Source organism: Equus quagga, chromosome 19 (genome assembly GCF_021613505.1).
Source record: "Equus quagga isolate Etosha38 chromosome 19, UCLA_HA_Equagga_1.0, whole genome shotgun sequence".
Lineage (NCBI taxonomy): Eukaryota > Metazoa > Chordata > Mammalia > Perissodactyla > Equidae > Equus > Equus quagga.
In genome coordinates this window covers 27,864,558-27,881,938 of record NC_060285.1, presented here as the reverse complement: position 1 = coordinate 27,881,938, position 17,381 = coordinate 27,864,558, and the positions used below count along the sequence as shown (strand labels likewise).

Below are 17,381 nucleotides of genomic sequence, written 5' to 3'. Positions count from 1 at the left end.
TAATGTTGGCATTAAAAGGCAGAATTTATCACATAGCTGGGAAATGTCAGGGATTAGAAGTGGCTTCAGGTATCCAGGTGCTTTGTGTTCCTTGAGTTGACTTCACTTTGGGCAGGTGCCCCCACATGGGAACATATGCGGCCATGAGCAAATCCCAGTTGACATCATCTTCAAAGCATATGATTAAAGAGCAGGGAGCACCTGCTTCTTTGAACGCTGGCAAAAGTCTTGACTGACGTTGATTGCCTGTCTACTCCTAACCAATCCCACGTAACCAGGGTGATAAAGTGTTCTGATTGACCAGGCCTGGTTCTGTGTTAAGGGGAAAAGGGAAGGAAAATCAGCCCTACTCAAACCAAAGGAAAAAGGATCCAACCACCAGGAGAAAGGGTGGAAGAAAATCACTCAAGTCTAGCAATGCCCTGCTACAAATTAGGTGACAGAGATGTCAATAGATGCATGATTACACTTTTAAAAAGTTGCACAATGGTATGTCAACTTGTGAAATAACAAGAAATGTATATATTAGTCTCTGACTCCGGTTTCTGACACAGAGCTCCCAAAACCCCAGTAATTTCCTAAGCAATAGGGGGGCTTGGATATTTTTTGTTCCAATGGTTGGTCTTTGACCCCGGTTCCTGATACAGAACTCCTAAATCCCTTGGAATTTCCTGGGTGACAGGAGCACCCTTTGTTCTAATGAGGTGACTCTTGGCTGGCTCCTGGATGAGGGCTGATCACCAGAAGGATGTAGCTTAATTAGAAGCTTGAGATGTTCAGCCCCACTTCCTACCTTCTGGGCTGGAGGGTGAGTTAGTAATCGATCATGCCTGTGTGATGAAGCCTCCATAAAGATCCCTAAGACATGGGATTCGGAGAGCTCTTGGGCTGGTGAACACATCCACGTGCTGGTAGGGCGGCACACCCCAACTCCACGGGGACAGAAGCTCCGGTGCTTGGGACCCTTCTGGACCTCACCCTCTGTATCTCTTGCTCTGGCTTTTCCTTTGTAGCCTCTGCCGTGTCCTTTATTATATAATAAACTGGTAAATGTAAGTAAGTGTTTCCCTGAGTTCTATGGGGTGTTCTAGCAAATTAAGCCGAAGGAGGGAGTCATAGGAACTCCAGTGCATAGTAGGTCCACCAGGAGTACAGGTTTCAACCTGGGCCTTGTGATTGACTCTGAAGTGGGGGTAGTTTTGTGGGCCTGAGCCCTTAACTTGTGGGATCTGATGCTAATTCCAGATAGGGAGTGTCAGAAGTGAATTGAATTGCAGGACACATAGCTGATGCTGGTGAATTGGCCAGGGTGTAAAAAAGCCCACACATCTGGTTACAGAAGGGTTGGTATGAGTAGCAGTCATAGTAGAGAGAGGAAAAATGAAGACTTTTCTCAATACAAAACTATTTTACGATTTTTAATAATAAATAGACATTTTATTTGCACACAAATAGTTTAAGCGTACACGAAGAAGTCTGGAAGGATGCACACCAAACCTTTAAGAATGACTACTTCTAAGTAGTGGATTGATGTAGATTTTCACTTTTCACTCTATTGCGTTTATTTGTACGTTTTTTCACAAAGAATATCTGATAATTTTATAATTAAAGAAAAAGTTCAATAAGTTAATAAAAATTTGATTATCTCTCTTTTTCATAAAATTTATTCCATAGGAAATATATGTTTATTGTAAGTAAAAAGAATTCAGCATAAAGAAAAATGTTAAAATTATCCATTCCCACCATTCAGTGACAACCAGTTAATATTTTGGTGATCATTCATCCAAATCTTTTCAATGCATATAATTATCCTTTTATTTACAAAAATGTGCTCATGCTAGATGTATTGACTTGTTAGCTTTTCTCTTTTAACAATATATTGCAGATTTTTTACAATCTCCTGGTCTTTTCTTTAACTATCAAGGGAAGTGTTTTTCATGCTTACTTAAACGTTGAGTTTTTTTCATGTAAATATTTCTTGATCTGATAATATAAAGTGACATAAGGACATGAGGGCACAGCTACTCTGCTGAAGGGAGTATAAATTGGAACAGCTACTTTAGAGGGAGATTTAGCAACATCTATTAAAATTGGAAATGCCCATATGCAGTGTCCCAGCAATTCACTGGAAACACACACATGCACAGAGCAATGGGCTACGAGTGTTTCCATTTCATTGCTTTTTATAATAGTAAAATATTAGACCTTGCCTAAAAGACTATCAGTAGGAAAATGAATAAATAAAATGATAGCCATAAACAAGATGGAATCCTGCCTAGCAGTTCATTTGTTTATTCATTCGTTCATTTCTTCAACAAATAATTATTAGGTAATTACTATAGGCCAAGCTCTGTTCTAGGGGCTTATGAGAAAAGCACGCAGATTCCTGTCCTTGTAAAGCCTGTATTTTAATGAATTTAGACAAAAATAAAAACAATAAGTATAATTAATATCATTTAGTATGTTAGAAAATTATAGCTGCTACGGAGGAAAAAAGTAGAGTGGAGGAAGGTGTGCAATGTTAAAGGATATCGTCAGTGTTGTGGAGGCCTCATCGAGAAGTGGTACTGGAGCAAAGGCTTGAAAAGTGTGAGGAAGTTAGCCGTGTGTATATTAAAGGAAGAGCAGTCAAAATAGAGGAAATAGCAAGTGCAAAGGCCCTGAGGTAGAAGCACATCTAATGTGTTCAAGGAGCAGCAAGAAGGTCAGTGTGACAAGTAGGGCAATGTACTAGGAGATGAGGACCTAGAAGTGGGAGAGGAACCCATAGGTTATGTCAGGACTGTAGCTTTTACTCTCAGTAAAAATGAATGTATCCACAAGCTTATACCTCAAAAACACTGTTGAGTGAAAAGCGCAAGTTGCAAAATAATGATTGTACAGCATAATGTCATTCTTATACATTTTAAAACATAGGAAACAATACCACACATTGTTTTAAAAGGTCTGGAAGTACAAAGTAAACTCTGGGAATTGGGTGGCAAGGAAAGAATCGGGAGGGCAGTCAAGGGGGACTTGTCTTAGTCTGTTCGAGCTGCAATAACGGAATACCGCAGACTGAGTGGCTTAGAAACAACAGGGATTTATTTCTCATAGTTCTGCAGGCTGAGAAGTCCGAGATCAAGACGCCGGCAGAGTAGGGGTCTGGTGAGGGCCCGCTTCCTGGTTTATAGCTGGCACCTTCTCACTGAGTCCTCACATGGTGGAAGGGACAGGGGATCTCTCTGAAGCCTCGTTTACAAGAACCCTTATCCCATCCATGAGGGTCATGACCTGATCACCTCCCAAAGGCCTCGTCTCCTAATACCATCACCTTCGGAGGTGAGGATTCAACAGGAATCTGGGGGGGACACATTCAGATCACAGCAGGACTTTACTTGTAATATTCTTTTTTACAAGGCAACATATTTCTATGTTACTTATATATATCCAAAATATGTAACTATATGTATAAGCACATACACACACACACACACTCTTTTTTAAAAATCTATTTTAAAAATGCCAAAATGTTAGCAGATAGAAAGTGATTATATGAGGAACTCTTCTTTTTTGTTTGACTTTTAATATTTTTTTTTTAAAGATTGGTACCTGAGCTAACAATTGTTGCCAATCTTCTTTTTTTTTCCCCTGCTTTTTTCTCCCCAAATCCCCCCAATACATAGTTGTATATTTTAGTTGTGGGTCGCTCTAGCTGTGGCACGTAGGATGCCACCTCACCCTGGCCTGACGAGCAGGGCCATGTCCACGCCAAGGATCTGAACCAGCAAAACCCTGGGCCACCGCAGCGGAGTGCACAAACTTAACCACTTGGCCATGGGGCTGGCCCCGATTTTTAAATGTTTTTAACATTCAAAATTAAACTAAAATAAAGAAAAACTTCAATACCTTTCAATGTGTATCTCAGTCACATGCCATCTTCGTGGCTTTCTCTCCTTATTCCAATCCCCAATGGGTGTTGTCTTGTGTAGTTTTAATTCATTTGTCTATTTCATTGGCCACATCCTCTGTCATTGTGGCATCCATAAAGCTGACAAACACAACTTCTATTCCATCATACAAACACTGATAAAAATGTGGATCAACAACAAAGGCAGAACCTTGTGGTCCTTCTCTCCAGCCTGTCCTCCACGTTTACCATCATGGACCCTTTCAGGATACGGTTGATCCCCACTAACCTACCTGAGCTCCAACTTAGCCCACACTTTCCCGTCTTGCCCAGAAAGATAACAGGAGAATCTTTGTTGGATTCAGTGTTAAAATTATTCCCCTTATCTATGGAAAGCAGAAATTAAGAATATAAAGCATAGGGGCCAGTCTGGTGGCGCAGTGGTTAAGTGTGCACGTTCCAATTCGGCAGCCCGGGGTTCACCAGTTCGGATCCCGGGTGCAGATGTGGCACCGCTTGGCAAGCCATGCTGTGGTAGGCATCCCACATACAAAGTAGAGGAAGATGGGCACGGATGTTAGCTCACGGCCACTCTTCCTCAGCAAAAGGAAGAGGATTGGCAGAAGTTAGCTCGGGGCTAATCTTCCTCAAAAAAAAAAAAGAATATAAAGCATTGGTTTTTAAGACAATGCCATGGGGATCCATAGACTCTTGCCTGAGTTAATTTGATTGACTCTGTGAGATGTTGAGTCTTTAACCATGTGCAAAGGGCAGTCCCAGGATTAAACAAAATATATAGCCACCAAGTACAGCTACCTCTGCTGAAATAAATAAAACCAATTAATTGGCAGTGATTATTTACCTTTCTAATGCAGTATAATCAGCCTTGCACACTGGTTATTCCCCAACAAATGCGCTCACCAGGCTATTCCATGCACAAATCTGTTTCTGATTATTATAATCCTTTAGATGATAATCTGAGAAATATTCCTGCATTTTTTACTTTAAAAATAAAACCAGGTCAAGTGCTTTTTGGTCATAAAGATTTAAAGATCACTCTATCTTTACATTATGACTGTAGGTTGCATAGGAAATGGCATATATTGCCTTTTGAAAGGATCTTACAGCCATATATAATGGGGCAGTAACATAACCCTTCTCACAGCGTCCCTTTGCTTGAAAAAGATTCATGAGTGTCACTTGAGAAAATTGATCCACCTTCCTTCCATTTAGAAATGGTTCTGCTTATGTGTCAAACCTCGTGCTCTCCCTTCCCCCACCTCTTTCGTGTCCTCAGGAATGTTTTCAGAGGAGCAGAAGGTTTGTGCGTTTTTGTTACTCGCGCTCCTACTGTTTCTGCTGATTCACCACCCGAAGTCTGAATTCTCTGTTTGTAACCCCACAATTGGCTACCAAGGAGATAATTTCAACACAGTCATGCTAGAATTATGACCTGAGGACAGAGATCACAGGGAAGTGGATGAAATCCTACAAAGGGTCCTAAATCACAAAGAAGAACCAGAAACAGGATCATTTTCAGCCAAATTATCTGTTCTAGCTTTACTACATTTAAAAATAAAATTCACAGGCTGTTTTCCCCCCTGTTGGGCTTTTAAAACTCATTTCCAAGGTTGTTATTGCAGTCATTAACTTCTTCACAGCTAGAATTCTGACTAGGGAGGCAAGTTCGGTCACTTTAAAAATGTCAGCACTAAAAATTGGTTGAGTTGAGCTGGATGAAATCTGCTGGGTTAATCAGCAGCAGTTTCGGACCTCAGCACAGTTCAGAAATGAATTTCACACCTAAATTTCATCTCCACATTTTGCAAGGCAGGCGATTTGCTGCTGGTTCAGTCAACATCAGAACAAACTCATTCACGAAGGTCCACGCGTTACTGTGAGCTCTGTGGAATGTCAAAATAAAATTCAAAGCAGCCCACGCTCAAATTAAACAGAAGAAACAACCCTCACAATGTCTCTGCTGGGTGTTGGCAAACACAGACGGGCTGGTGCCAAGCCAGGGGCAGCCTCGGGAATTGTGAAATCTCAGCTGTGCCTGTTTCGTGGGCTTCTGTGATGTGAGATTGCTTGGTTTACTTCCATTTTTCCACACTGGCTTCTAGCCCTTAGAAACACTAAAACTTTTCTTCAGGCCGGTATGATGTGAAAGAGTAAAAGAAAGACATGGTGCGTGAGGTTGGGGACGTATCTTAGTCTTAGTCATGTACCAATTCTAAAAAAACGGAACCACTATTGAAATACTGTGGTGGACACAGCCTAATGCGACCCACAAATCACACTCTTGTGTAACCCCCTCTCTTTGATTGCGGGCGGGACCTGTGATTTGCTTCTAACCTGTAGAACATGGAAAAGTGTTGGACTATCACTCCTGTGACTACGATATATCTACCAGACTCCATCTTACCAGACTGGAGGGAAAGTCTGACCCACTGGCCTTGAAGAAGCAAGCCGCGGTGTGAGCTCCCCATGGAGAGGAGCATGTGGCCGGGAACTGCAGGTGGTCTCTAGGACCTGAGAGCCTCACACCTACAACCACAGGAACTGAATTCTTCCAACAACTATGTGAGATTAGAAGACTCGGAACTCCAGAAAGGAGCGCAGCCCTGCCTGCCAACAGCTAGATTGTAGCCTTGTGAGACAGTGAGCAGAAGACTCAGATAAGCTGTGCCCAGACTCCCAACCCACAGCAACTGTGAGATAATAAATGTTGTTTTGAGCTGCACAATGTATGGTAATTTGTTATGCAGTAATAGAAAACTAATAGAGTGACCGACAAAATATTCACATGGGAAAACATCTGCATGACCACTGGAAATCAAGGATTGGAGCCACCTACAGACCAGAAATCTACAGGAGTTTATTCTCCAGATACAGTCTAAGTGGTCCTGGATCGCAGGAAGATGGCAAAAGCTGCCCTCTTCCTGAAAGCATGATTCTGGAAGGTAGGAAGAAGAACTGATAGGACCCCGCTGACACCTCCAGATCAGTGAGGATTCATTGGGATGCAAACAAAGAGGGCACAGCTTCAAGTGGCTTACCATAAAGGAAATGTAATGACTCGAGAAAATGTAAATGCAGAGGAATGTCTCTCTGGAGTCCGGTGAGGACTAACTCAGCTACTCAATGATGTCACTAAAGCCCAGTGTTGTTTTTTTTTTTTCCTAACTCCACTCTCCCTACGATGGTGTCAGATATATCCTAAGACTGGCTTCTCCACCCCTATGGTCTCAAGATGACTACCAACAGTTCCCAGTACTGCATGCCTCCTCTTTCACTTCCACCAGGAAAGAGAATCCCAGTATCCTCAGCAAATTTCTGAAAGTCACATTGACTGGACTGGCTTAGTACACAAGCCCATCTTCTAGACCAATCCTTGCAGCCAGGGAACTGAAATGCATATTTGGTTCAACCAAAGTCATATGTTCCACCCACCAAGCTGGGCATGGACTAAGCATGATGGAAACACACAAAACCTAAATGGAAATCACAACTCTTTGGGAAAGGGAGTGGGTCATGGATACAAGGAGGCTACTAACAAATGTCTACCAAAACCCCAACTCAAAGAGGTGGGGTCGACACCATCCTGAGACTCAGAGAGCGGGAGGGCATTGGGAACCCATCGGGAACCCCAGTCTTAGAACATTCTCACCTCAGCCAATAAATAGCACGTAAGGCTCCAGCTGCAGCCATGTGGGAAGGCCTTAGACTTTGCTCCTTGAAAGAAGTCTCAGCAAGCAGAGGATTGCACATGACAGGGAGCCATTCTGTCCTGCATTTGTGCAATGGCACAAAGCTCAAGTGCTGGTGGTGACTGCAGTTGTGGCTCTAGATCCTTCTCCAGGCCCCTTAGTCTTCCAAATCACTGAGTAAGCAATCTGATGATTTAATTGTATTTTTCTCATTTCTTCCTTCAAAACAAGTTTTATTTTGAGATGTTTTGTCATAAACCCACACACTATCAGAAACCAGTCCAACTCTGTCTTGGCTATAAATCGATCCCAAGCAAGTCAATATATCCCTCTATAGGAATAGCAAATAGAATAACTACAGAGCCCAGTAAACTACTCTACAGGTCAAAAGAATAGAGTAAAAAAAGTCTAAGATGGCTGAGAAGAGCTACCTTATTTGAAATAGAGTTATTGCAAGAAGTAGAAAAATTAGAAATTATCTGACTCATGATTCTTTGACTTTAATTTTCAAGCCACAAGTATACAGTTGAATTTATCAGTTCATAACACACTAAGTACTTCACATGTCTCCAAGATTTAAGAGCACAGAGTCTGTTACCATGAAAAAGGAATCATTCTGTAAAAAGAAACATTGCACTGGAATAGTCCTATTTATCTAAAAAGTAAAATTGATGTTAAAGTCATTATAGAAGCAGTTAAAAGCAATTTGGTCTCTGCAGAAAATGGAACAAGCGAAATTGTATGTGATGTCAAGAAATTATTCCTGACTACAGGGGAGAAGGTAAGAGTAATGAAAATAATACGGAGAGAAGATGAAATATCAGAAGCAAGAGATAATAGCAGATCTCCCCTAAAGAAAGAGAACCAAAGAAAGAGAGAGAATTGTCAAATAATACAGAAAATATTCCTTATTTGGGAAAAGTATTTTAAATAATTGAGACTTCACATCAGACCTCAGGCAAAACTGAACCTGCTTTAACATATGCTGGTTAAACATTTCTAGCTTCAAATATAAAGGATCAACTTTTTTAAAAGAAAGAATATAGACTGAATTGAACAGTTCAAAAAAATTATGCATCATCACAAAGAAGTTTAAAAGAATAAGTAGAGACCCACCAAAAAGCAAATATTCCAATTGGCCACTATTTCAACAATTACTGACTGAAAATCATGTAAAAAACGTCTACAGACCTTTAGAAGAAAATAGTGCAGTGCAAGAATTACATATCTAGTTTTCATGTGTGATAGCAAAATAAAGACATTTCAGAGATGAAATTGCTCAGAATATGTACTGCCTAGAAAAGTTTCCTGTATAAATAACTCAGAGATGTTGAGCTGTATCTAGAAGCATTGAGATTAATCAATTTAAACATGGTTCCACTGGATTTTTGTAACCTAAAGCCCAAAGAGAAGCTCAAATAAAATCATACCTCTTTTCAAAAACTAGGAAAAAAAATTTTTTTAGGAATTTGCCAATTCAAAGACTTATACTGGCCATCAAGTCATGTAAACAAGTAAGCAAACCAGGATATTATCTGTCATGACAGACACACTTTTTTCAGTACACTTTCGTAAGCAGAAAAGCATACATAGTGTAAGTGTACCAGAGAATGAATCTCCACGAGGACAACACAGCCAGGGGCCAGCACTCAGATCAGGAAACTAAACATGCGAGCATCCCAGAAGCCACACCCTTGGTTAGTCATCACTGCCTCTCCAGAGATGAAAACCACCATCCTAACCTCTAACACAGCAGAGCAGCTCTGCCCATTCTTGTTGTTCATGTAAATGGAATCACATGATCTGGCTACTTTCAGTGAACGTTATGATCAGGACTAGAGCAATTCTTCCGTTTTCGTTGTTGAATATATCAATGTATTTGTCTGTTGATGATGGACATCCTATTGAAATGGGCATCAGGGCCCTTTCCAGGTTGGGGCCATTCTTTGTAGCGCTGTTAAAAGAAATAAAACTCCCCAAGCACAACAATAAATAGGAACCAACATTGGCCTGATTCGGGGAGACTGTAGGGAGTGGCAGAGACTGTGGTGAACTGGACACCGCTTGTCCTACCTGAAGCAGGGAGCCTGTCCTCAGATCCACTCCTTTCATACATATATGGGAGTGTGGGAATACAAACATAGTGTTGCCATTTTGGCCAATTAAAAAAAACGCTGGGCCGGCCTGGTGTTGCAGCAGTTAAGTTTGCACATTCCGCTTCTCGGCCCTGGGTCCGCCGGTTCAGATCCCGGGTGCAGATATGTCACTGTTTGGCAAAAGCCATGCTGTGGTCGGCATCCCACGTATAATGTAGAGGAAGATGGGCATGGATGTTAGCTCAGGGCCAGTCTTCCTCAGCAAAAAGAGGAGGACTGGCAGTAGTTAGCTCAGGGCTGATCTTCCTCAGAGAAAAAAAGCTTTCAATACAAATTTTTCCATAAAATCTCCTAATTTTTAATGTTGGATTAATATTTTTTTTAAAAATTGTAGGGTCAATCAGAACTCCAGGCTTGAAGCCTCAGATCTGGATATTCACGATACAGAACCACTTGTGAGCCTTTAGACTTTGTGTGGGTCACATCTCAGGTCACTTTCTCCCAAAAGAAAACTTACCCTGATTGAGTAACCCAGGCAGGAGGCAAAAAAGATGAGGAGAGCTGCCTCTCTGTGGCACTGGGGACAACCTCGTGGGCCACACTGAGAGGTAAAGGGCCACCTTGGCCTTCCACATGGTTGACCCAGGGTCTTGAAGGAGAAGCTGACCCCGGGGATTGTCTTCCCTCCGGGGTGTCCCTTCCCATCCAAAATGCCTCCCTGTCCTCCTTCTCCTTGACAAATCAGGTGGAGGGTACACTATGCTTTTCCTGATAATCCTTTGTGACTTTTTTGTAGACTCTTAAATTTTCTTATTTAAGTTAGAAGCAGAGGTTGGAAATTTTTGCACGGGGATCAAATATCCCATTATCATATTCCCCCGGGAAAGAGAGTTGTACAATCATGCATGTGTGAGGGGACAAATAGAAAAAGCAAGACCTTCATTCCACAAACCAAAAGAGAAAATACTTTATCCACTTTCCTTTCTTCCTCAAGTGAAACAATTCCTTTCTAAACAGCCTTGGCAGGACCTCAGACTATTTTATGCTGGCTGCCTCCTGGCAAACTAGAGAAACGCCCTAGATAATGTGTTTTTGGCTTGATGGCAGTGACAGTGGTGACAGTGGTAAAGGGGGAGGTCAAGTCATTTTTCAAAGTTCTAAGTAAATGACATTCTAATAAGACCCGTCAGAGAGAATTAAAGACTAACACAAAAATGATCACAGGCCGAGATCTATAAAGCAGACCTTTCTTTTCCTAAGGCAGCAGTCCCCAAATTTTTAACAAGTGTAAGAATCTCTTTGGAGAGGTTAAAACACAGACTTCCAGCCCCAGCCCTAGAGTTTCTGACCCAGGAGGTGGAGAGAGTGCAAGAATTTGCCTTTCAAACATGTTCCCAAGTGACGCTGATGCTGCTGGTCCAGGGCCCCCACCTTGAAAACCACTGACCGAAAGAAACCTTTACAACAAGTATCTGTAATGACTCTAAGCAATGAAAACGTCACTAAATTAGACTTCATTAGAATTCACTTGAATTTGTTTTTCTAAAGAGTCTATGGAAATATTTTTTTACCTCTCCGTCCATTCTTGGGAATGTATGCAATATCTGCACCTAGACACCAAATAAAGTTTCTTTAGGGCCCTGCTGTCATGAGCACGCCGGCAGATACAAGTGCCTTTCCATTTGCCTTTTAATTATTTGAAAATGAATGCTCACAAGTTTGTTCCCAAGTACAATGATCATCCCTTTCTTATTCAATGCTTATCAAAATAGTCTACTCATTAAATAGATCTACACGAACTGGTTTAAGAGGTGAACCAAATAAGGTCGGAAGGAATGATTCTCCCTTTAGAGAAAATAAACAGAACAGAAACTTAGCCCTGCCTCGCTGAGATATCGAGGAGGAGGACGGAACACCTGAAGGGGAAAGAGAAAGCCACATTTGCATCATTTTTGTGTTGGCTCAGCCGTTGTTCAGTAGAAACAAATCACCTGACATTTTTTTAGGCGGTCTTAGATTCTGAGCTGGCTTCCCTTTAGGCTTTTTCATAAACAAATAACTAGAAAAGTCTCTAAGGAGGGAGAGGCCAGTTCCTCTTTCAGCTTGCATCAGGTTTGCCTGCACTCGGCCAGGGAGGGTCCATTGTTACAGATGTGGAACCTGTTCCTCCGAGCCCTCGCCTGGCAGTCTGCTCTGTGGTGCTGCTGACTCCCTTGTCAGGACCCACCTGGACAATGTCACCTTCAGAGGCAGACCACCCCACAGGTACTAGAGGCGACATTCAGCTGCTCTCTGGGTTTCCCTCTTGTATTCTGTCTGTTCAGATCCTGTTGCGACCAGCTTCTTCTGGTCCTGTCTTGCTGGTTTCTCCAGATCTAAGTAGAATGGGTAAATTATTAATCTATGTGGTTTAATTTCTAGTACACTGAGATTGCTTCCCCAACATGGCGGGGGAAGGGTGGCGGGGATGTTTGCTGGATTCTTAAAGCTTGGGAGGTCAAGCCAAAGCATGATGAATTTTCTTTATAATGATCATTTATTGATTTAGTCTTTTAGAGAACGTAAAGGAAAAGAGTTAGCCTGAACTCTTCTGTTAACTTTTGACTCTTTACCGGATCTGCGCAGGTAATCATTTAGGGAGGGCCCCCCAGGAGCCTCAGCCACCATCTCATTTAATCCCTGCTATGAGCCAGTAAGGGAGACGCTTTCATAAATGCAGCCCGGAGGCTGACAGGGGAGGTATGGCCTGTCCTAGGTCGCAGGCTAGCTGGCGGTGAGGTGGCGAGAGAAACCAGGTCATTTACTCCAGAGCCAGAGCTCTTCCCTCTCTGCAAACCGCCTCCCACAGCCGGGCAGTATTGAAAGTCTCTCCATTTCTGCGGTGAGTCACCTCAGCAGTTCCTATTATCTTCGTTCCAATAGTTAAGACACTGGCCAATAAATAATACTTACGGGCTCTTAAGTCCTATGGGACATCATAACCTCTTACCGGCCACCACACCCCTGTGTCAGGATGACAGGAAAGGAAATCCAGTCCTAACGCTCCAAGGAGGAGAAGGAAGGCACAAGGACAGAGAGGAAGCCCAAGGACTGAGAATTCTGATAGAACTATTATGTGAGTGCCTGTGTAAACACACTGAATTCCTGTAAGGGCTGTGCCTGTGTAGATCTCGGACAACGCTATAAAGAGAAAATAATAGAACCCCCTGGGTGTGTACGTGTGTGAAAGCACCTGTAACTCCAGTTCTCAGCTCGGCACTTGTTTGTCGGGAGAATGAGGAACTGGCCCCTCCCATTCGGGAGCTGGAAAGAGACCTAAGACATCATCCGTGGTCAGGACGGGCCTTTGCAGTCTCCTCCAGCCAAGCTGGTATAGCCTTTGAAGCAGCAGCCAGAAATTACCAACCTAAAAACAAAACCAGTTCCCCCCCCCACCTTAACTGAAATGTAAGTTTCCTGGCTGGTATTGCCCTCTCGCCTCAGCACGCGTTTTTGTTCTACGTGAAGCTCTGTAACACTTGAGCCCTCAGCTCAAAGTATGAAGGCAAACCCAGCATTAAGAATTGCAGATTTCTTTTGTAGATAACAGTTGAATTGACTTTAGCTGGTATCTGAGTAGCTCTCCTACGACTCTCCAGTCTAAAATCCATTACCTGTTAGTTTCATTTGGCCTTAAACCGGAGGAGAGCCAAAGAGTAAACATAGGAGAACATGGAGCCCCCAAAATCAATGTCACAGCATTGTCATGACAATGTCACAACATTGGGTTCCTCCCTTTGACTGATAAGAATAGATCTAAGAGCCTATTAATTCTCTTGCCCCAGGGTTGTTGGACTCTGTGCCTGAAACAGATTAGGATAAATAAATCAAAGGGGAGAGAGTGGCTGCGTAGGCAAGTACACAAACTGTAATGAGAAGGAGTGAATAAAATTAGGGAGTACATCAGTGTGGGCCACTTAGTGTGGGGTAACCATATGCTATAGAAACCTGTAACAATTAATGTATTCTCCAGAGAACGGCAGTAAACACAGTAATAGTCATTGTATTTCAGCTAGTACTATGATTGATACTCAACATAAGGAGGCCAGGTCATCAGGAAAAGATTTATTGGAGTTCAGAGTTCTCTGTTATAAAGTTGAGGAAGTAAATAATACACTGTAGGAAAAGTTCTACTAAAAAGTGCTTTCAGTGGAATTAACCTTGCATAGCACTAAAAAAGGAAATTATTAGCCATCCTTAAAATTTGTCTACCCAAGTGCATTCATTCCCAAAGGGTTCCAGATTGCTTTAGACTTATTGACTTGCTAGAATTATTCTTGGAGATCTCAGAATATATGGTCAACTACTGGTGTTCCATCCACAAACAAGCCATGCACCGTCTGAAACCACCTTCCCACATTGCCCATGGCAAGAGGAGGTGGTTAGGTTACCCTCTGCCCGGTCCCATACCAGGTCTGTAAATAATCCAGAGTTGACTACAGTTGACAGGACGGATAAGGATCGACGCTTTCCCATATACAACTAATTTCCTCACGTGGGAAACTGCAAAATAATGGAACTGCAATAAGTCATTTCCATGTCACCATGGATCAAGCTGTCAAATGGTAGAATCAGCTTTGCTTGAGCAGAAGAGCTTACCTAGGAGATAATTCTGCGTTAGTGAATTCTGGAAAATACCTCTAGTCATGAGAAGTAGGGCATCTGGGTGGCATCAAGGTTTTTCTTTTCAAACTTGCAAGTTACTTTTCCAAGACATGGGGATGGATAAAATCTACAATGTCTTCTGCTAAATACTTTACACCAATATCTTTGAAACCATGTGACATTCTATAATTTAAACCTTGGGGCCAGGGGTCTTGTTTACCTTGTTCTTACGTATTCACATTACTGGAATACATACACTAAAGTACTAAAATAAATAAATGCAGATGTAAGGCAAATTTCATGTGTATTGATTCTCTTAAAACGGAATAATCAAAAGGTGATAAGCTTTGTGGCTTCCAAGAAGTCTCTGAGGTCACCAAGATTTTTGTAAGCTTTTTTTTTGTGAACCTAGAAGGAATATTAAGTAAACAGTAAACAAATTTCACCATACAAATTACATAGATGGAATGGCTGGAATCACTTGTGTTAATTACCTTCAGAATGTAAAGGATGTTAACGTTAACTGGGAGCTACCTCCTCAGACAAATCAGAAGTTTTCAGACACCTTTTCTTCTCATCTCAGTCTCCTTCATTTGCAACAGATTCCACACTCTGCTCTTCCTCAGTGAAGATGCAACGAACTGCCTCCAATTATCCTCTGGAAAAGGACGAAAACATGCCAGAGGAAGAGCCACACTTGAATGCAGAAACTGAACAACCCCAGTGGGGTCCAGAGAACAGCAAGTCCGACAGTGTCCCCTGGAAGCTTCTAGCAACAGCACCTCTTAGCTGCATGGGGAAGACAGAGTCATCCTGCCGAGAGCTGCAGCCCGGGGGCTTTGGGGCCTCTGCTCAGCCCCTGCTGAAGAGCCTGTCAAAGAAGCACTGTGAGAATCAGGGGAATCTTCTCCACTTTGACCGGCAAGCCCCAGGCCGCATTTCCACCTCTCCCACTTTGAGGAGATTAAGGGGCAGTGGCTATGGGACTTCACGTTTGCTGCCTCAGCAAGAGACCGTGGAAGTACCCACCTGGGGAAGTTGGAAGGAGCTTGCAGGCTCCCCGTGTTACCTTTCCAAGAGTCTACCTGGAAGCTCGAAGGATTCTTCACACTCTCTATCGCCCCTGAGACTCCACTCAGGGTCACCCACAGACCCTGAAAGGACCCTCAGTGCAGCTGACCCATTCGACCCCCAAATGCAGCCCACTGATGAGGATGCCCTTCCTGTGCTTCCACTCGTCGAGGAGGGGTCGCTTCCTCAGGCCTCTCTTCCAAGGAGAGGAGGCCACTCACCGCCCAGCCCCGCCCCACGGGCTCCTAGTCCTCAGGTAACACAGCTCTAAGCTTCCTGCCTCTCACTCAGTGGACCAAAAAGCAAAACAGATCTCTGGGTCACCACATTACCCCAAAGGCCTGGGAGTGCTGTGATGGGAGACAGCACAGGAAGTCACTGCTGAGGGGACACACACTCTTTAGGACACATTAGCTCTCAAGTAAAGGGGGTACACCAGTTTGGGGAAGAAAGAGAATGGAGGCTCACTTTCATCTTCGATATCCTTGAAGGCATTTTAAGGGGGGACCCACCAATGTCAGGCTGCAGATGGTCCATCAGACATCAGATGGTAATGGTGGTGGCCCTCTTGCAAATACACACGATTAGAAGACAACCTGGCATGGGTGGTTTAAAAGAGGAGAAAGAGAGAATTATTCAAATTTCTAGTCTTCTCCCCTTCCCCCTCCAAAAGAAAAACCCAAAACATTTTAGCCAGGAAAGTTAATTGCCTCTCCTTTCAAGAGAGGAATTTGGAATTTTGGGTGGGTTTGAGCAAAACTAAAAGATATATTTTTTTCATTTATTTCAGGGAGAAGAACTGCATCGATCCAGGTGTGTATGTCTTTATTTTCTCCAGGGCTATGAAGTCTGTTGACTGTTTACTCTTACATCTTTATTTCTGTCCTGACATAGCCAAGCTGATGGTGTGTTAGTCAGGCACTTTGTTTTACAGCCCCGAAGACACTCTTGACATTTGTGGGTGAAATAATCTTAATTTCAAGAGTCTCCTTAAGAGCACAGCATTTTGCTGTGGCTTTTGGGGGCAGGGTAGGACAGCCACGTGTGGTCATGGTTTTCATTTTGAATTGTCAGTGATTTGGCCTGTGGCTTAATTAACATCCACTTAGCAACAGGTTTTGTCAGGTAGAGAAAATGGAAAGGCCAGAAACATGCAACAGCTTTTCAAAGAGAAATGCAGAGGACAAGAACAAAAGGAATAAGATGTGCATTTAGGTCTGGGATGACCTTTAAAATGCCTATTGTGACAGACTGTGCCTTTATCTAGGATACAGGTGGATTGTGTCGCTTCAGAAACCAGCTCTGAACTTTCAGCATGGTCCCCAGGTTGTGGCAATGGATCTGCCACCCCTCTCAGGGATGAAGAGCTTCTGTGGCAGCAAGGGAAAGATCCATGCCCAATTTCACCCACCCAATTTATGGGATTGGTGGGAAAACCTTCGTTTCATTTGGAAAGTCACAGAGGAATCCTCAGGGAATTAGCCATCATTTTATTACTGGACCTCAATCCCCAAGCAAGAGTTTGCTGTTCATAGCAGGAAGGGATGAGATCCATCTACACAGTCTTTGTTGACTTTAACCCTAGTTGTCTTAAATGTATGAACAAAGATAGAGGATATTTACAAAATCACAGGAAAATGGAAACTATTTTGTTAGTGTATCAGTTAGCTATTGCTACGTGACAAACCACCCTATACCTCAGTGGCTTAAAGCAACAACTCATTATTGTTTCTTATAAATCTACGTGTCCACTGAGGGGCAGTTGATCTAGGCCAGGCTCAGCTCCACCCCACATACCCCTCATCCTTTTCATGGGACCAAAGTCATGTTCTTCTTATGGTGGAGGGAGAGGTTCCAGAGGACAGGTGGAAGCACGCAGGCCTATTGCAGCCTGGTCTCTGTATCTTGCCTGATTCTATTGGCCAAAGCAAGTCACATGGCTAAACTCAGGGGCAGGAAATTATATGTCAC

General features: G+C 42.9%; 1 protein-coding gene across 8 annotated transcripts in view; it reads left to right on the top strand.

Moving 5' to 3' along the window:
- The first annotated feature begins 11,637 nt into the window (after positions 1 to 11,637).
- PLEKHG7 (pleckstrin homology and RhoGEF domain containing G7) overlaps positions 11,638 to 17,381 on the top strand; it is a 56,910-nt gene continuing 51,166 nt past the window's right edge. For 7 of the 8 annotated variants that reach the window (XM_046646288.1, XM_046646285.1, XM_046646292.1 and 4 more), the window contains exons 1-3: positions 11,638 to 11,960; positions 14,942 to 15,666; positions 16,201 to 16,223. In XM_046646288.1, coding sequence (XP_046502244.1) covers positions 11,930 to 11,960; positions 14,942 to 15,666; positions 16,201 to 16,223 — 779 coding nt within the window. In that variant the 5' untranslated portion in view covers positions 11,638 to 11,929. Of the gene's footprint in view, positions 11,961 to 14,922; positions 15,667 to 16,200; positions 16,224 to 17,381 lie in introns of all 8 variants that reach the window. The other variant, XM_046646286.1, reaches the window with a different exon arrangement.